General features: G+C 47.6%; 1 protein-coding gene across 1 annotated transcript in view; it reads left to right on the forward strand.

Moving 5' to 3' along the window:
* PMP34 (Peroxisomal Membrane Protein 34) overlaps positions 1-20,846 on the forward strand; it is a 104,108-nt gene that overhangs the window by 61,169 nt on the left and 22,093 nt on the right. The window contains exon 5 of the mRNA XM_068360122.1: positions 545-670. Within this exon, the coding sequence (XP_068216223.1) occupies positions 545-670 (126 nt within the window). The remainder of the gene's footprint in view (positions 1-544; positions 671-20,846) is intronic.

Raw genomic sequence — 20,846 nt, forward strand, 5'->3', positions numbered from 1 at the left:
AACTGGAGTTGGTGTGTAGTTCCACCTGTTCTACCGCTAGGGTGCGGTTGGTACACCTGGCGTATCTTCGATAGCGCGAGATTTGAATTTTCTGCCCTGGCGTCAGGGACTTCAGCTCTTTTATATAACCAGCGGGTAAGTATATTCAAAAATTTATTTTATTATGAAAATATCATTTTGAATATATATCATATGTATGCTGGCATCCTGAACTTCTGTTTGGTTGACTATGTTGACGATGTCTGTTCCAGGTCGCTTAGTGAGTAAACCAGGATAGTTTTTTTTATAATTCCATAGCTTTTTTATAAGTTTATATTGTTTCCCATGTGGCAAATTGTTTTAAATTATGAAAAAGTAATGGAGGAAAACAATATCTTTGCATAATTTGGTAGTATATGGAGAGTGTGGTCTTGTAAACAAACACCGAAAGATATCCTTCACTTCAATGACAGACTGACATATGTTCTTCAAGAATAAAGTTCAGGAAATATCTTAGAAAAACTTTATTGTTCTGCAAACTTTCAGTACAAATATATATTTTCAGGTTCCATCAATGTAATGACCACAAATCCTCTGTGGGTTGTGAATACTCGCATGAAGATGCAAGGTGCGCGACTCAGGAGTGGCCAGCAGGCCTCGCCACAGACGCACAACTACAAGAATCTTCTGGGTAAGTTGATGCAGTATTGAAACTCTTTTGGTATTTTAGATTAAGCAAGGATCTGTTCTTGAATTTTTAGTGTCTTTTTCCCTTGATCATTTAAGGATTTTTTTTTTTTGGTGTATTCATTTCACCATGCTGGATAAACTATATATGTACAACAGTATTAAAAGTACCTGCATCTTTTTATCCATAATTTATATTTGTTCTTTCATGAATATAAACTATCGTCCTTTAATCACAGTATGTCTTCAGTGAAATTGGTAAAGCTGGTGAAATTTATAACTATGTACATTACAGTAGTTATAAATATCGGTGGGTGAGGAGACACTTACTTTTGACTTCTGCCATAAGCAGTGCACACACTTTTTCAACCTCTCAAATTTGGCTGTTACAATCTTTGTTCTTTATCTTTTAAGAATAAAGTGAGAAGTGTGTAGATATTTGGAGTGTCTGGGTAAACTTGGTGAATTGTGCCAGATTTACCTTAAAATACAGTATGCTGTTGATTTCTACCGTCTTTTTTTGCGGAGGGTAATGACTTCGCAGCCATCTCCTTGCGACGATTACAGGTCATGACCACCTCTTCAGAGGGTTAAGTTCATCAAGAAAGGCTAAGAAGGATTTATTTTTTGGTGTTGTGCTAGCAAAGCCTAAACTCATGCCAAAGAAGCTTTATAGTTCTTTCTTTTATTCCATCAGTGTTCCACCTGGTGTGTCTTCCGTAGATTCCTTTGAGGCCTGGTCCTCTGGAGGAATTCATGAGGGGGGCCAGGAGATCTCAGCGTGCTCTCAGGGCTCTCCTCAAGGAAAGCGAATGTATCACTTTACCCTAGTGAAGGTGATACCCCCCGCCTATTGCTCAAGGTGTTGCTGGTCAGATCAATAATGATCTGGCATTGCTCACCACTAGGACTTCTGAGACTTTCCTCACTGTATCTTCCCTGTCTCTTGCTACACCTGTGGAGGTGCTGGACAATATGGCACCTTTTGATGTGGTCTCAACTGCTTTTAAAGAGGCCTCTACGGCCTTTTCCTCAGTGGAATGTCGTCATTGTTCACCAATACCTCGACCCTGAAGAGGGCTGGCAAGGAGAAATGTATGCACTCTTTTTCCTTTCATAGTTCTTTTTCCTCCTTGTGTGGACCATCTTGCCTGTTCTTTTGGATGCTGCTAATTCTGCCAAGAAGCAGAAGAAATCATTGAAGATGTCCAGGAAGACTCCAACCGATCTTTCCTCGCTTACTCGTGAGGTAGACAGTGCAGTACCGAGAAACGACCCAACGACCGGTGTTCAGTCTTGTACCAAACTAAGCGCTCACACTATCCATCAGGATGAAGGGCACTGATCTTTTCCTCTCCCTTCCCCTAGGCAATTGAGGTACACCTCAATCTCTTACCCCAAGGATACTTCGGTTCCTAAGGGAGAGAAATTGGCTCTTAGTGGGATGAGAGGAACCAGCTATTGGTCTCACTTATACGAGTGACAAGACATTCCCTCACATGACTGTGAGTAGGAATTTGTTCCACAGTCTCCTCACAACAAGATCAGCTTCATGATCATTCACCCTTCAATTGTTCTCCTCATGACCCCAAAGTCATGTGGGACATCTTTCCTCATCGGAAAAACTAAAGAACCTCATTCCACATGGCCATTTCCACCAGCGGTCACGTCTGTGGTTTTTGAAGTATCGCTGCCCAACAGCCAGTGATCTTCTAACCCATTTTATTCCAGAGGAGGAGGCGGTACAAAATAATCTTCTCTGGTGGTTGAATGGTGAAAATCTCATCAGGGAAGTTCTACATAACTCCCCACCTTCAGAGATGCCTCTGTTCTCGGATGCAAAGGAGAGGTAGGACACACTCCTGAAGGACTAAGTCGATTTTGTTATGCATCAGAATTACTGTTAAGTATGACAGCAAAGATCAAAACACACTTACGTAATTTTAGAGAATTTATTAACAAAACTGGAATAATAATTTACACAGTCACAATGTCTATTATAGTCCTCACTCGTTAGGCACAATAAACACTTGTAGGAATAAGTCCTTAGAGGCTCCCAGTAGGTAGTAACAGATGAAGGCCAAGAAGATCTTTTAAGTTCAGTGTGGAGGTCTTTGAATCTCTCCTTTAACATGACTTGACTTCACTATTTATATTCTACTACAATTATAAAATCTAGAAAAAAAATGGAAATATCTCTCTAGCTCCTTAAACAGTTAAAAACAAAGAACTGGTAAACAAGCAATGGAAAAATTACCAGTCAAAACATGGTAACAACACGATGATTGTTGATATTCTAAAAACTGAAGTGCAGTAACTTCAGCAAGTACAATAAATAAACAAGAACCCATCAGCCTTCATAACAATTTAGAGATGTAGTCCCCAGAAGAAAAGCACCTGCATACCAACATGGTGGAAATGTAAGCAGCTTTCTTAGCACTACAAGCTTTTCAACTGAGTTTGATAGGGCACTCAGTGGCGATGATGAACGAGAACACTACAGTCAAAGCATACGTCAACAAGCAGGGAAGGACCGTCGTACAATGTTTGCGAGTTGATAAAACTGTTGCACATCTGGGCAGTGAACAGTGCTGTAGAGCTGTCAGTGAGGTTCATCTCAGGCAAGAATGCTCAAGCAGACACGCTTATTTGCGCAGGTGCAGGTTTTATGGTCAGAGTGGGCCCTACTTCCTTTGGGGAAGCATTCTTGCTCTGTGGGATCAACCTGTTTACCACATGGCAGAACAAAAAACTGATGTTTTGCTCCTCCATTTGAGGAGATCCTTGGGTGGTATTCGAGGAAACATTTTGACATCCTTGAACAATCTGAACGTACACGCTTTTCTAGGCCCTCATACTGAGGGCTTAGGCCTCTCCTCCTCATGGGAACTGTATGCTCATTAGTATTATTATTATTAGCTAAGCTACAATCCTAGTTGGAAAAGCAGGATGCTGTAAGCCCTATAAGGGCACCAGTAGGGAAAATAGCCCAGTGAGGAAAGGAAATGAATTAACTATATGAAAAGTAATGAATAAAGAATATAGAATATATTTATTTCAGTAGCAACAATAAAATAGAACTGTAATATATAAACTCTGGAGAGAGACTTATGTCAACCTGTTCAACCTAAAAACATTCAATGTAAGTTTGAATAACTGAAGTCTCACCGATTAAACTGGTTGATATAAAGATCATTCCACAATTTGGATACAGCTGGAATAAAACTTCTGGAGTACTATGTAGAAGTGAGCCTGATGATTGAAAAGGCAAGACTGTTAGAACTAACTGCATCCATAGTATTATGTACATGATGGTACAATCTGTTAAGATCTGAATACAAAGGATGGTCATATTTATAAAAAATCTTATACAACATGTATAAAGAACTAACTGAACAGTGGTGTCAGAGATTAATATCAAGATCAGGAATTAGGAATTTAATAGGCTGTAAGTTTTTGTCCAATAAAATAATATGAGAATCAGCAGCTAAAGACCAGACAAGAGAGCAATACTCGAAACAAGGCAGACAAAGAATTGAAATCCTTCTTGAGAATAGATTGATCCTTGAAAATCTCTGAAGACTTTTTCAGAGTTGGATTGGAGCAATGTTCTCGATCTGACACATAAGACTCTTCCTGCTAGCCTTGCCATCAGCTAAGTGTGTTGGTGAACTTCTTGGCATCTCGTATGTCACAAGTTAATCCAAAGGAATGAAAGGAAGTCTCCTTTTCTCTTGTTCCTAAGTTCATGGCCAAGACCCAGAACCCAGCGCCCCCACAATATCAAATTCGAATACTTGTCCATCTTTTCTCTTCAAGAGGTATCCTGAAGAAATCAGGACTAGGCACTTCAGGCCTGACCACCAGAGGTTTTTTCCTTTTCTTATTTAGCAATGGCAGGATCAAAAGGATATCCTAGAGCACTCCCCGGGCTTCATAAGACCAGATCCTTCAACCGAAGGGATTGAAGGGTTGTTGTAGACAAGGGCACTTGAAGGCAGGAGTCTGGAAACTTCAAACAAACCTCACCTTCCATAACCTAGTGGGGTATACCCTCAAGTCCTTGGTCCTTTGGCAGCTGATCATTAAGTTGTAAGCCAGCCTAGCTCCCTCATATGACAAGAAGCATCTCCTCTAAGATACCCATTTTGGCATAAGCCTAGAATGAAAGGTAGAGTCTCTGGCTTCCTACTCTTCTTTCTTCTCCCTCTCTTAGGGATGAAACTGTCAAGACTGTTATGAAGCTTTATAACCGAGGAACCTTTCTTTTCAGAAAAGATGTGTGAAGAAGTATCTCCCCCCATCCACCCAAATAAGAGAAGGATGGATAAAATATATTTAAACCAGTTTTATATAGATGCAGACATATCCAATACAAGGATACAGGTTCTCCTGTGACCGAGTGCCGTTTATGCTCAGTACGTGCCTATTCTAATGCCTGAGACATCTTCGTGCACAGGCTGTTAAGGGGGCTGGCCAGCTATTGCCGATTTTTAATGACAGGACTTTGACATTTATACCAATTAATAAGGTGACTTAGTACATCTCCAAACTGCATAGGATTTTTGCCTCTGACCTTCGGTTTTGTGACGCCAGGGCGATTCATCATGAAAATTAGTATTTTTCAAATTATATCTACTCTCTTGATAATTATTACTAAAATCTGGGATTACTACCCTATATAGACCTGATATAGACCCCCCAATAATAGGAAGAGTTTTTTTAAATATTTAACAGCCGGTGAATATATAATAGCTGCAACTCTGTTGCTCGACAGACACATACAGTAAAAACTCGCCAGCGATCGCTATACAGGTTGCGGGTGTGCCCACCAGCGCCAACTGTCGGCCAGATACCACTCTCGATGTAAACAAAGACTCAATTTCTTCTCTGTCGACGTGTCGACAAGACGTACTTTACTCGCTGTTGAACCTGGAGTTTTTCCCATCATATTTGGTGAAGTACTTTAATTTGGTTTGAGCTTTCGCAGTACAGGTGTTTTTCTTCAAATAAATCCTTGAACTCTTTTTTGGATCGGATTAATTGTTGATGACTTAGATCGTTTTTTGGAATTTTCCCTTGACTAATTCAAAATGGCTGACCCTTCACAAGTTCCCAAGTTCAGAAAATGTAATGCTAGGGACTGTCATAGGCGTCTTCCAAAGGCTTCTCTCGACCCTCACACTGTTTGTTCCAATTGTCGGGGTAAAACCTGTCAATTGGAAGATCGGTGTGAGGAATGCGTGGGCCTTTCGGAATTCGATTTTATCGAATTTGAGAAATATACACGCAGACTAGAGAGAGATAGGGTAAGGAGAAGTTCTTCTAGGTCGGTAGATTTTTCCTCTCCACATGCCCCTGAACCTATTCCTTCCCCTGTAGTGGTTGTTCCTAACCCCCCTCCTAGCACTCAGGAACCGTCGATGGCAGACATGATGCGTGCTATTCATGCCTTGGGGGAGAGAGTTGAGTCTTTAGCAAGTGACCGAAATCAACTCATGGCGGACGTTAAGGAACTCAAGTGTCAAAGTGCCACGAAGGATAGTGTCAAAGTGCCTTGTGTTACGCAAAGTGTTGTGAACAGTGTTGCGCTCGAGGGTTCGTCTGTTCGTGCCTGTCGTCCTCCTAGTCCGGGACCTCTTGCAAGCTCCCAAGCCCAGGGGAGAAGCAATGTCGTACGACTCATGGGTTCGAGAGGCCTTGATCAGCGAACAGACGTTCCCTCTTTGGTATCAGGCGTATCTCTCCAAGATCGCCCCTACCAACGTAAGACGAGAGAGCCCCTTTTTACCTCGTCGTCCGAAGGTGTTTCTCGTAAGAAACCTTGGACCAAGGTCTCCAGACCTTTAAAACGTAAGTCGGTCCCTTCAGGACAAGTCCAACGTCCCGGTTGTAGCCACTGGGACAGTTCGGACCCGTTGCCGTCATCTGATGACTGCTCGCCGCCTAAGAGAGGCAAAGTTGTGCCGTCTCAGTCGCTCACCCCGTCTGTTACCGCACCTGCTTCCGTAGACCCTAAATGGGTGTTACTGCAGGACATGCAGTCCAAGCTTGCGTCCTTGATGGAGGACTACAATGCGGAGAAGGTTGCCGCTGAACCTACTGGCCAACAACCATCCAAGCGGTCTGTTGTGCGTCCTGTTGACGTTGAGGTAGCTTTCTCGCGTCAACCAGTTGGGATAGTACCTCCACCGATGCGACCCAGTGTGGATTTCCAGCCGCACGTTGACGTTAGGCAACGCACGGATGTGGTTGGTGACGTTCAGGACGTTCATCAACCATCAGAGGTGACTTGTTTTGACGCGGTGCGTCAACCTCCGCAACCCGGTATGGTGTTGACTGCACAACCCAGACGGTCTAAACAGTCTCGGGTGGACGCTGTGCGTCCTCGCGCACCTGTGGTTGTTGACAGTTCCCAGACTGTTCAGCAGTTCCATGACGCTGCGTCCGGCTCTGTCACGTATGCACCAGTGCGACCGGACTCGGCGAGTCAAACGTTGCCCACACCTTTGCCGTTTTCTCATCAGTTATCGGATGAGGAACTGTCAGATGAGGACATTGCTGAACCACATCCTGAGGATCAACCTTCAGAACTTGATGAGCCTAAAGCAGTTCAACCATCCTTGGACTTTAGAAAAGTCATGGCTGTGTTTAAGGAGTTGTTCCCTGACCACTTTATTTCTGTGGCTCCTCGTTCGCCGCCGTCAGAGTTTGTCTTAGGCGTTCCTACTACCATGCCTGCCTTTACTAAACTCGTTCTCTCTCGCTCATCCAAGAGAGCTTTACGGCTGTTAGGCGATTGGTTAGAGACCAAGAGGAGTTTAGGGAAGACAGCATTTGCCTTCCCCCCATCTAAACTCTCGTCTAGATCGAGCGTCTGGTATGCCACGGGAGAAGTTCTCGGCTTGGGAGTTCCTGCCTCTGCCCAGGGCGACTTCTCAAGTCTTGTAGACTCTCCCCGCCGCCTTGCCATGAGACGCTCGAAGATTTGTTGGTCACCCTCGGACCTGGACCACCTTCTTAAAGGTATATTTAGGGCGTTCGAAGTCTTTAACTTCCTAGACTGGTGTTTAGGAGCCCTGAGTAGGAAAATCTCTTCTGCTGATAAGGATGTTTCCTTACTCATTATGTCCTGCATGGACAAGGCCGTCCGTGATGGGTCCAACGAACTTGCCGCTTCATTCACGTCCGGAGTCCTGAAGAAACGAGAGTCTCTATGTTCTTTCCTGTCTGCTGGAGTGACGCCATGCCAAAGATCTGAGCTTCTCTTTGCGCCCTTGTCCAAGTGCCTGTTTCCTGAAGTCTTGGTTAAGGAAATTGCCTTGTCTTTAGTGCAGAAGGACACCCACGATCTAGTTGCGTCCTCGGCTCGCAAAGCTCCCCCTTTGCCTACATTGTCTGCTAGACCTAGGATAGACACTCCAGCGTCTCGGTTTATCCCGCCCTTTCGTGGCAGAGCCTCCAGCAGGGGAGGTGCTCGTGCCGAAGGGAAGAGAGGAAAGAGAAAAGGATCCAAGTCCTCTAAGGGCAGAGTCTGACTGCCCGCAACTTCAGACAGCAGTAGGTGCCAGACTCAAGAACTTCTGGCAAGCCTGGGAGAAGAGAGGCGCAGATCAACAATCTGTGAGGTTGCTCAAAGAGGGGTACAAAATCCCTTTTGTACGCAAACCCCCTCTAGCGACGTCCCCCATCGATCTCTCTCCCAGGTACAGAGAGGAAGAAAAGAGACAAGCCCTGAAACTGGAAGTGTCTCTTTTGCTAGAGAAGGGAGCGGTGGTCAAAGTCTCGGACCTTCAATCACCGGGGTTTTACAACCTTCTCTTCCTAGTATCAAAGAAGACAGGAGGTTGGAGACCGGTGCTAGACGTCAGTGCTCTGAATGTCTTTGTCACAAAGACGAAGTTCTCCATGGAGACCACAAAGTCAGTCCTAGCAGCGGTCAGAAAGGAAGACTGGATGGTCTCTTTAGACCTAAGGGACGCCTACTTCCACATCCCCATTCACTCAGACTCCCAACCCTTTCTGAGATTCGTCTTCGAAGATGTGGTGTACCAGTTTCGGGCCCTGTGCTTTGGCCTAAGCACAGCTCCTCTCGTGTTTACGAGGCTTATGAGGAATGTGGCGAAATTCCTCCACTTATCGGACATCCGAGCCTCCCTTTATTTGGACGACTGGCTTCTCAGAGCCTCTTCCAGTCGTCGCTGTCTGAAGGATCTCAATTGGACTCTAGATCTGACCAAGGAATTGGGACTCCTAGTCAATTTGGAAAAGTCGCAGCTGGTCCCATCCCAAACTATTCTGTATTTAGGGATGGAGATTCGCAGTCAAGCTTTTCGGGCTTTTCCGTCGGCCCCCAGAATAGATCAAGCCCTGCTCTCCATCCAGAAGATGCTGAAGAAAGAACGCTGCTCAGTCAGGCTGTGGATGAATCTGGTAGGGACGCTGTCATCCCTGGAGCAATTTGTCTCACTAGGAAGGCTACACCTCCGTCCTCTTCAATTCCATCTGGCTTTTCACTGGAAAAAGGACAAGACGCTAGAGGCGGTCTCGATCCCAATTTCCGAAAAGATAAAGTCTTGTCTGACTTGGTGGAAGGACAATATCAGCCTACGAGAGGGTCTTCCCCTGGCAGTTCAGATACCCAGCCACGTTCTCTTCTCGGACGCATCGGACTTGGGCTGGGGCGCGACGCTGGACGGTCGGGAATGCTCAGGTCTGTGGAACTCGAGTCAGAGGAGTATGCATATCAACAGCAAGGAGCCTTTGGTGGTTCATCTGGCCTTGATAAGCTTCGAGTATCTCCTTCGAGGCAAAGTGGTGGAAGTAAACTCGGACAACACCACGGCCTTAGCGTACATTTCCAAACAGGGAGGTACCCACTCACTGACGTTGTACGAGATCGCAAGGGACCTGCTCATCTGGTCAAAAGATCGAGGCATCTCCCTAGTAACGAGGTTCATCCAGGGCGACTTGAATGTCCTAGCAGATTGTCTCAGTCGGAAAGGTCAAGTAATTCCAACCGAATGGACCCTCCACAAGGATGTGTGCAAGAGACTTTGGGCGACTTGGGGTCAACCCACCATAGATCTCTTTGCAACCTCGCTGACCAAGAGGCTTCCAATCTATTGCTCTCCAGTCCCGGACCCAGCAGCAATACATATAGATGCCTTCCTCCTAGATTGGTCACATCTGGATCTTTACGCATTCCCACCATTCAAGATTGTCAACAAGGTACTGCAGAAATTCGCCTCTCACGAAGGGACAAGGTTGACGTTAGTTGCTCCCCTCTGGCCCGCGAGAGAATGGTTCACCGAGGTACTTCGATGGTTAGTAGACGTTCCCAGAAGTCTTCCTCTAAGAGTAGACCTTCTACGTCAGCCACACGTAAAGAAGGTACACCAAAGCCTCCACGCTCTTCGTCTGACTGCCTTCAGACTATCGAAAGACTCTCGAGAGCTAGAGGCTTTTCGAAGGAGGCAGCCAGTGCAATTGCTAGAGCAAGGAGAGCGTCTACCATTAGAGTCTACCAATCGAAGTGGGAAGTCTTCCGAGACTGATGCAAGTCAGTTTCCGTATCCTCGACCAGTACCTCTGTAGCCCAAATAGCTGATTTTCTCTTATACCTGAGAAAAGGACGATCCCTTTCAGCTCCCACTATCAAGGGCTACAGAAGCATGTTGGCCTCGGTCTTCCGGCATAGAGGCTTAGATCTTTCCAACAATAAAGATCTGCAAGACCTCCTTAAGTCTTTCGAGACCACTAAGGAGCGTCGTTCGGCTACTCCTGGTTGGAATTTAGACGTGGTACTAAGATTCCTCATGTCAGACAGGTTTGAGCCTTTACAGTCAGCCTCCCTGAAAGATCTCACTCTTAAGACTCTTTTCCTGGTATGCTTAGCCTCGGCTAAAAGAGTCAGTGAGCTTCATGCCTTCAGCAAGAACATCGGATTTTCGTCAGAAAAAGCTACTTGTTCTCTGCAACTTGGTTTTCTAGCCAAAAATGAGCTACCTTCTCGTCCTTGGCCTAAATCTTTCGATATTCCCAGCTTATCGGAGATCGTAGGCAATGAACTAGAAAGAGTCTTATGCCCTGTTAGAGCTCTTAAGTTCTACTTAGCTCGTACTAAACCTTTACGAGGCCAATCTGAAGCGTTATGGTGTTCGGTTAAGAAACCATCCTTGCCTATGTCAAAGAATGCTTTGTCATATTTTATCAGATTGTTAATACGAGAAGCTCATTCACACTTGAGTGAGGAAGACCGATCTTTGCTTAAGGTTAAGACACACGAGGTTAGAGCTGTAGCAACTTCCGTGGCCTTTAAGCAAAATAGATCTCTGCAAAGTATCATGGACACAACCTATTGGAGAAGCAAGTCAGTGTTCGCGTCATTTTACTTGAAAGATGTCCAGTCTCTTTACGAGAACTGCTACACACTGGGACCATTCGTAGCAGCGAGTGCAGTAGTGGGTGAGGGCTCAACCACTACAATTCCCTAATTCCATATCCTTTTAATCTGTCTCTTGAAATGTTTTAATGTTGTTTTTATGGGTTGTCCGGAAGGCTAAGAAGCCTTTCGCATCCTGGTTGATTTGGCGGGTGGTCAAAGTCATTTCTTGAGAGCACCCAGATTAGGGGTTTGATGAGGTCCTGTTGTATGGGTTGCAGCCCTTGATACTTCAGCTCCTGGGGGTCTGTCAGCATCCTAAGAGGATCGCTGGGCTCCGTAAGGAAGACGTACTTACAAGGCAGAGTAATCGTCTAAGTCGACTTCCTTACCAGGTACCTATTTATTTTGGTTTTGTTATATTGATAACTGTCAAAATGAAATAAAAAACTCTTAGCTTATACGATGTAAACATATTGAACTGGTCTCTACCCACCTCCTTGGGTGTGAATCAGCTATTATATATTCACCGGCTAAGTTAAATATTTAAAAATGATATTTTAATTATAAAATAAATTTTTGAATATACTTACCCGGTGAATATATAAATTAAACGACCCTCCCTTCCTCCCCAATAGAGACGCAGTGGGATGAGAAGAAATTGAGTCTTTGTTTACATCGAGAGTGGTATCTGGCCGACAGTTGGCGCTGGTGGGCACACCCGCAACCTGTATAGCGATCGCTGGCGAGTTTTTACTGTATGTGTCTGTCGAGCAACAGAGTTGCAGCTATTATATATTCACCGGGTAAGTATATTCAAAAATTTATTTTATAATTAAAATATCATTTTTCCTAAAAGTAATTTTTTTGCCAGATATGAATTTTTTCATTATGGTAAAAAAAATAAACTAAAAATAAGGGAAAAATTAAGAAAAAAATATGAAACAAAATTCGGAAAAAAGGGCTTAATTTCATTATTTTATAATGTATTTCTAAGTTATATACCAAATTTCAGTACTATATCTTGAAAACTAAGGGAGACTATTGAATTTGAAGGTCAATAAGTATAGTTTTGAGATACAGGTGTTCAAAGTTTTTCATTGTATTTTTACAAAGACAATATTGGTAAATTCTGATTATTATGAATTTTACGTTCCTTTTTGGATATTAATAAATGAAAACAAAGTTATCATAATGTACTCATAAGCAAAGATCCTTTTGCTCAATATCTTGCTTCTTTTGCTTGTTTTAGTCAAGGCCTTTGTGTCTCCATCCAAACAACAATTGTTCCGTAACCGAAATACAAACCACGCTATTTACAAAGGGTTATTACTTTTAGCGTAGCTGAAATGGCGAGCCATTAGAATTTAACGAGGGTGTATTACCCCCGCGCTAGTTAGCGGGGGGGTAGGGGAGTGGTAGCTAGCTACCCCTCCTCCCCCTCACACACAGGTGAATACTCACTTTCACTTTTGGCTCGGACTGTGACAGACGTCTCTCTGTCTTGGTCCTCGCTTGGCAGCCATTGTCTGTTTTGTCTTTACTTATTCGCTTACTTTTCTTTTACTCAATATATATGTAAACATGTTTTCATGTTTGTATATATATTTGAGTATAGAAATAAGTAAGTTTCCTTTTCAGATGTGTGTGTGTAGTGTACGATATCTACGTGGAGGCCTCGGCAGTTAGGCCACCACGGCCTAATTTTATGGGTTGCGATCGAGTTTGACTTCGGTCTTTCTCTCTCTCTCTCTCTTGAGGTCGTTCACCCTTTTACTATGTTTTACTACGCCCTTGTAGCTTCCTTCCCGTGTGGGTGGGGTTGCTACGCCGTACATTTTGTCTCAATTAGTTTATGAATCTAATTGTAGTTGTTAATTTTTCAGCTTGTAGAACGATTCCTTTCGGGGTTTTCGTTTTTTTTTTTTTTTCTTTAGTGTTCATTCATTTTTAAATTACATAATTACATAGTTACATAATTATAATTGTTATAATTCTGTTTTGGTTACAGCTCTCCTTCCGCGAGTGTAAGTGGTTGTGAGGGCACGTGCCTGTTGTGTAATTCTTGTTCCTTTTCCTCGGGATTCCTCTTCGGAGCCTTCCCGGGGGAATGAATGTGTACTAATATTATTTGTTTTATTTTTTTACAGTTACCGATCTAGTTCGTTTCTGTAATATAGCAACGGTGTGAGCTGTCTGGTTGAGTCCTGGGGATTCGGCTGTTGCTGCCTCCCCCCTTGTATTGTCGTCAGGGGCGTGTCTCCTTCTACTGGTAGTACTCCCGTGTCGACGGACAGCTCTCCAGTTCATTTTAGAACAGTCAGGAGGCTTGCCTCCTTGGGCGGATAACTTTCCTTCCGAGGGAAGTTTTTTCCTGTCCAGGCTTGAGCTTTTCCTCTTATGGGGGGTTCTTCTCTTGCCTTTTTTTCGTGCGACTATGCTCTTGGTGCTGAGCGGTCGCACCTGCAGTTTCGCTCAAGGGGCTGGGCAACTGCAGGAGCTCCTCTTCGGAGGATTGCCCCTTTTAGGTCACTGGCTGACCAGTCTCTTCCACGAAGTGTTTCTCTTTCGTTCGCGAGAGAGTACACTCATAGAGACTCCTCTTCGGAGGTTTCTTCTGTTGCTGTTGCTGTTGGCCTCCCTCGCCGTAAGGCCCTCCGTCCGCCTCGTCGTAAGGGCCTCTCATCTCCCTATAAGGGTGCTTGAGGCGCCTTTTTGAATCTCCGTTTGCAGCCTACAACTTCTTTTTCTCGATCTTCCGTCTTGGTGCAGATGGACAGCAGTCTAATCTCGTCTTCCGACGGGCAACGGTCTTCCCGACGGACAACGGTCTTCCCGACGGACAGCGGTCTTCCGACGGACATCAGTCTCCCGGCGGACAACGATCCCTTCGGGGCAAAGGGTTGCCCCCACGGGGGTTCTTCCCTTGCGTGTCAGGGTTTCCCTGCGCGCCCTTCTGTTCGTCAGCGCTCTCCTGTTCGTCAGCGCTTTCAAGATGATCTTCCCTGCGGTTCCTGTTACGTGCCCTGTGCGCCCACGTTCGCCCTCGCGATCTAGAACTTCGGTTCAGGTCGGGGTCAAGGACTCTTCTTTACGCAGGCTTCCACGCGTAGCCTTCTGCTCGTCAGCGATCATCAGCTCGTCAGCGATCATCAGCTCGTCAGCGATCATCAGCTCGCCAGCGATCGTCAGCTCGTCAGCGATCATCAGCTCGCCAGCGATCTCCGGATCGCCCACGTGTGTTACAGCTGGCACGCCAACGTTCTCCAACACTTCTGAAGGAACATGGTTCGCCAGCTACTAGCTCAACTGCGGATGCTGATCGCCATCGCGCGACCCTCAACTGCAGATACTGATCGCCATCGCGCGACCCTCAACTGCGGATGCTGATCGCCATCGCGCGACCCTCAACTGCGGATGCTGATCGCCATCGCGCGACCCTCAACTGCAGATGCTGATCGCCATCGCGCGACCCTCAACTGCGGATGCTGATCGCCATCGCGTGACCCTCAACTGCGGATGCTGATCGCCATCGCGCGACCCTCAACTGCGGATGCTGATCGCCATCGCGCGACCCTCAACTGCGCGCCATCGCACAACCCTGAACGATTGCCCGCTTACGCATGCTGCTCCTCATCGCACCACCCTGAACGATCGCCCTCCTGCAGATGCTGATCACCATCGCACCCTTTCACGCGATCATTCACCTGCGCATGCTGCTCGCCATCGCACAACCCTGAACGATTGCCCGCTTACGCATGCTGCTCCTCATCGCACAACCCTGAACGATCGCCCTCTTGCGGATGCTGATCACCATCGCACCCTTTCACGCGATCATTCACCTGCGCATGCTGCTTGCCATCGCACAACCCTGAACGATTGCCCGCTTACGCATGCTGCTCCTCATCGCACCACCCTGAACGATCGCCCTCCTGCAGATGCTGATCACCATCGCACCCTTTCACGCGATCATTCACCTACACATGCTGCTCGCCATCGCACAACCCTGCACGATTGCCCGCTTACGCATGCTGCTCCTCATCGCACAACCCTGAACGCTCGCCCTCTTGCGGATGCTGATCACCATCGCACCCTATCACGCGATCATTCACCTACACATGCTGCTCGCCATCGCTTACCGCCAGCGATCTTCTTCACCTACGCGGCAGCACGATCCCTCGCCGTCACGCCCATTCGCCCGCGCGATCGCGCGCCCGCGCGATCGCTCGCCCGCGCGATCGCTCGCCTGCGCGCCCGCGCGATCGCTCGCCTGCGCGCCCGCGCGATCGCTCGCCTGCGCGCCCGCGCGATCGCTCGCCTGCGCGCCCGCGCGATCGCTCGCCTGCGCGCCCGCGCGACCGCTCGCCTGCGCGCCCGCGCGACCGCTCGCCTGCGCGCCCGCGCGACCACTCGCCTGTGCGCCCGCGCGACCATTCGCCTTTGCGCGACCGTTCGCCCTCGCGCGACCATAGTTCGCGGCGAATTCCACAGCCGGTGGTAGCAGCAGGGACGCCTGCTCCTAGGCGGCACTCGGGATCACCTCCATCCAAGCACAGGTTGGTAGTGCAGGACGAAGACAGGTCAGTACAGCATTCTTCCCACCTTCTTTTCAGGCAGGAACCGTCGTGTCCTCTCCAAAGGATCGCCCGATCCCTTTCACCTTAGCGAGGATTTCGGACTCTGTGTCCTTGGAGCAGCAGACATGGTTTGATCCGCTGGCACGGGCGTTAATGAGGGTTATGAAACCAGCACTCACCGGCCAGGGTAACAAACCAGCGGCTGTCTCTCCTACGCTGAAGAGAAAGAGAGGAGTGGACTTCGTGGTGACTTCCCCCAGGGCGAAGTTGGTTCCCAAGAGGTCGGTCTCGAGGGTCCCCACTCCTGCACGAGTACTCTCTCCTTCTCCCGCCCTGGAAGGATTTTTGGCGGGGGGGCTTTCCGTTGAAGATTTCTCCATCGGACAAGGGGTGACTGCTTACCTCTTCCTCTGGGAGCTTACCAGGTTCTTTCCCTCCTCGGTTACGGCCCGAGGTTTGGTTCAAGGAAGCTACAGGAAGATCAAGGGTACTTTCCTCCTCTCGAGCTCAGGCACCTTGGCCTTTCGTCGTTAAGTATCTACTTGCGGACAAGCTCGATGTTGTACCATCTGGACGCACTGACTGAAGGCTTCCTTCGGGTGTCTCATCTGTGGAGGTCAACGACCTCAGACACCCTTCCATCCTTGAGAAGAGTTTTGTCTTTGCCCAAGGACAGAGACTTAAACATCTGCTGTGCGGAGTAAATCGACTTCCGGTTTCACTCCTCCAAGGCGCTTTCTTCCAGACTCTGCAGGGCTCCAGCTCCCTTTTCTTTCAACCACGTCGGCCTAAGTTATCGGCTACGACAACTGGGACAAGGTGTCCATTTGCAGTTTCCTCCTGTCAGGAACAGATGGCACGGGAGACTTCCCCGGGGGAGGGCATAGTCCTAAAAGGAGTTCACGAACTCTAGGATTGCAGGTTTTTTCGCTGGGAGGATGCTTAAGGTTACTCATCCGAATGACAGCTTCCCGATGCCCATTCCCGCACAATCTCTGTGAGTAGCCAAGGATATCGCGCCTGCCGTCTCTGTCAGCGAATTCAGTGTCTCTGAACCTCTATGCCATAGCATCAGCAGAGTTGCCCGGTTGGGCAGAATGATCCATACCTTAGGCGAAGGTCTTCCTTAGGATCATCGACGGCTTCACCCCCGGCCCCCTCAGTCGATCCTTTCTTGTAAGGAAGGATCTGAGAGGGGATGTCCATAGTCGACCTCTCAGCCCTGATCAAGTTTGTCGAACAAACTTCGGCCAGCGTAGACCAGCAGAATCGATCAGACTGGTAACGAGGCGACAGGACTCCTTTAACCCTGGATCGGAAGGACGGGTACTTTCAGTTTCCATTCCATCCATCTTCCAGGGTGCTCGTCGAATTCAGCCTAAACTGCAAGTATTCCTGCTTATGATGCAGTGTGGCTATCCCGCCGTGGCATAGCAGGTGTGTTTCCCCAGAGAACTCTCCCTGCCTTCCTTTTGGCCGCTCAGGTGCAGACTTTCGCCTCCTCTGCTGTTTGGAGGGCTGGTCAACTCCGGTAGGCTCGGGTTTCGACCTTCTTCAGCGCCGGGAAAAGCTTCCGAATGCTGACCATGAGTGTGGGCTCATGGTATTTTGCTTGGAGCCTTCTCTTCCTCTGCCTCAACATCTGGAGTATCTGGCCATGATATTGAGTCAACCGCCTTACCACGTTGGAAACCCCGCTTCTCGTCCGTCCAGCGAGGTTAAGCAACGTCGGTACTTGGATGGGTGACCACCTGGGGACGCCAGATTCTGTTACCACATCCTCCGAGCCTTCCTTTCGGTTGACTGTGGCAAGACTGAGGAGAGTCGCAGTACCTGTTCTCAGTCAAGCAGAGTTTTCAGCCCTACCTTGGAACGTTTCCTAGTTCTTCTTTCCTCATTGACCCGTTTATAGTCCGAACGGTCGCCTCAGGATAAGTTCCATGTGGGGCGATCCAAGTTCCGGTGGCTTCAGGCAATGTTTAACCGGACTCCCTGGCCCTATGGGACCAGCGGAACTATTAAACCTGCAATGGGTGTTGACCTATGGAGCCTCTTGATGGTAGTGGATATTCTCGTCCTTTCCCCACATTCTTGATGCGGTTCTCGGACTCGTCAAAGGAAAGGGGGGGGGGGGGGCATGTTCCGGTCCAGGCCTATGGTCAAGACCTGAAGGATACCTCTCCATCATTCAGGCAGGCTTAAGGGCCTTAGTCTGGCCCCTCTTCAGATCCTACCGCTCCTGCCAAGTCGCCCCGTTGCGTGTCGACTTCATGCTAACCAGCAGGGGACGCATTTTCACACCTTCACATCTTGCAGTAGAGATACCGGGATGATTGAGATTCTCTCAATTCCACCATCGGCTCTCTCATTCCAGGCAGGGGAATGTTTCTCTCAGACTATCCGAGCAGAGCCTCATAGAGAGAGTGTACCTAAGGGTCTTTGACCTTGGGTAACCAGCAAGTGCTGGTCTGGGGGACCTGATCGCGACAGCTTGGAACCTCAAGCTTCCGCTAGTTTTCCCCCCAGTCTCAGACCCCGAGACTCTGGCAAGATGCATTCCGGTGATGGTGGGACAACTTCGACGCCTGCGTCTTCCCTCCTTTTTGTCTGCGGACAATGGGTCTCAACAAAACCAGGTTGTCTGTCAACCTTTCAATGGGAGAGCTCCACTGGGACTATGCGCAGAACGGTTTCTGGACCCTCTGCTTCCCCTGACGGAACTCCCGGGAGAGCTTCTCCCACGGCGCAGACTACTCAAGCAACCACACTGCGACATCTCTCCCGAACCGGGGCGTCGCTTCGGCTTCATGCCTGGAGACACTACGCTTCCTCCTCTAGAAGAGACAACCCGCTACAGTCGCGGTACGGAGGTCGCGTCATCTGCGATAGTCATCCACAGGGGTCTCCCAGGCAAAGTGAAGAGTCTAAGGTGGTTGGTGCCGTGGGAGATATACCTCTTCCCGTGAGGCCTCTTCTCCAGCAATAACGGTCTTATTGCCTTTCGGCGGGAGGAAACTCCTTTCCGCTCTTGGCAATGAAGCCTGTCGCTCAGCCTTTCCCTGACCTTCAGGCTTAAAGGAATAACTTTTTCCTGCCCGCTGGATCTATCCTCGCTCATGCGAAGCTACGATCGTCCCTGCCCTAGTCGGAGGAAGACCTCCGACTTGGAGCATGGCTCGGACTTTTAGTCCTTTAAGAGATCTTCTCAAGACCCTTTTACGACAGGCCTCGGATTGTATTCCGCCTTGGGTCTTCTGCTCACTCTGGCCACGGCCAGTGTGTAAGCAATCTTCTTGGTCTCTTACTACTCCCCCCCTTTCTAAGGAAGAGGAGAAGGCAACATTCAGGCTCGCTCCTGAGTTGTTGGCTAGACTCAGAATCTGAGGGTCCCGACCCTTCGGTCCGATTCATTCAAGATTTTGAGTCTCCATTCTGTGTCTGATGTCCCAAGACCTTCTCTTTCTTGCCAGTACAGGAATCGAGAGGTTAGCGCTGGGAACAGCTGCAGTTTGGCCTCAGTTGCAGCCGATTTGGGAACACAAGGAGGACATGGGGGGAGAGTCACCAGTATACCTCTTCAGCCCGGACTCAAGGACATTCATCTCGACCTGTCTTCAGACCCTCCCCCGTCACGTCGCCCTACAGCACGATGTTGGATACATCGCAACGTCCCTCGCCTTCGAGTAATACTACTCTGTGACGCAGGTGCTACAAGCTGGAGTCTGGAAGCGTCTGATGACCTTCGCAGCCCGCTTCCTGCAGGGCGTGACCCACAGGAGTCTCGATACGTTTTCTATCGCTCTGTGGTGGCTACACAACAGCTGGTCTAACCTCAGGCTCCTTTTTGGACAGGTAGCAGAAGGTTGAGGGCATTGTTATCAGGTTTTAGTCTGCATGAACGAAAGAAGTATGTCTGGCCCTTACTTCTTTCTTCATCATCCCCTCTACGGGGAAGCAGCATCCTGGTCTCTGCATAGCTGACCTCGAACCTCTGCAGGTAAACCATGCTTCCTTGTGTTCCGAGTATTGAGTCAATACTGTCGCGTCCCCCATACCCTGACGAGGTGGTATTGGGAACGTCCTAACCCAGAGTTCCTTCTGGAACTCCAGGTCAACTGCCTAGGACGGGTCACACTTCTTCCTTCACACACAAGCTTACGTAGGCCACATGGTTCCTTGCGGTGCAAGGAACTTGTGAGGTGCAGGGACTCCTTTTCTCGAGTGCGACTCACTCGGATTCTGAGTCCCCGGGTAAAGCCAAAGCCAGTATGGCTGGGGACTTTCCACCCTTCCTAAGGGATAAGTCACCCTTTGTAAATAGCGTGGTTTGTATTTCGGTTACGGAACAAATGACAAATTCGAAGATAATTTGTATTTTTCCTAACCATACAAACCTTAGCTATTTACACATATTTGCCCGCCAGCCCTGTCCCCCAAGACAAGTCCTACCTCTAAGTGAAAGTGAGTATTCACCTGTGTGTGAGGGGGAGGAGGGGTAGCTAGCTACCACTCCCCTACCCCCCCGCTAACTAGCGCGGGGGTAATACACCCTCGTTAAATTCTAATGGCTCGCCATTTCAGCTACGCTAAAAGTAATAACCCTTTGTAAATAGCTAAGGTTTGTATGGTTAGGAAAAATACAAATTATCTTCGAATTTGTCATTTTCTCTCTCTCTCTCTCTCTCTCTCTCTCTCTCTCTCTCTCTCTCTCTCTCTCTCTCTCTCTCTCTCTCCTGAATGCTTAATAGAGCAAATTTTCTTTTTCCTTATGTTAGCAAGATGTTAAAATTGTTTTTTCCTTTTTGAAATGATAAAATTTTTGCCGGAAAGGAAAAAAACAAATGTAAAAATGGGTGAATGTCAGAGGTCAAACTCAAGCATGTACTCTGTCTAAGGTTTGTGGTAGGACTGAAGGACGAAAGGTGTAAATACTATATCCTCTGCGACTCGTGGAAGTTATACAGATGCCATTGTTCACAATTTCTTTTACAGTAAAATGTAATACAGTAATTATCAAAATTTATGATAACAGAAAAAATAATGCATTTCTTGTAGGAAACAATGTTTATGGTTTATTGAGTTCCGTTTACTAATTACCCTGTAACTATGAGAGTAAGGGGAATTTTGACAAAATATTTTGTACATGCATTCTCCATTGCCATACAACCCTCAGTGAATTTTTTCAGGATTTTGTGTTTTTCTTCCTATACCCCCATATA

This window comes from Palaemon carinicauda, chromosome 36 (assembly GCF_036898095.1).
Source record: "Palaemon carinicauda isolate YSFRI2023 chromosome 36, ASM3689809v2, whole genome shotgun sequence".
Lineage (NCBI taxonomy): Eukaryota > Metazoa > Arthropoda > Malacostraca > Decapoda > Palaemonidae > Palaemon > Palaemon carinicauda.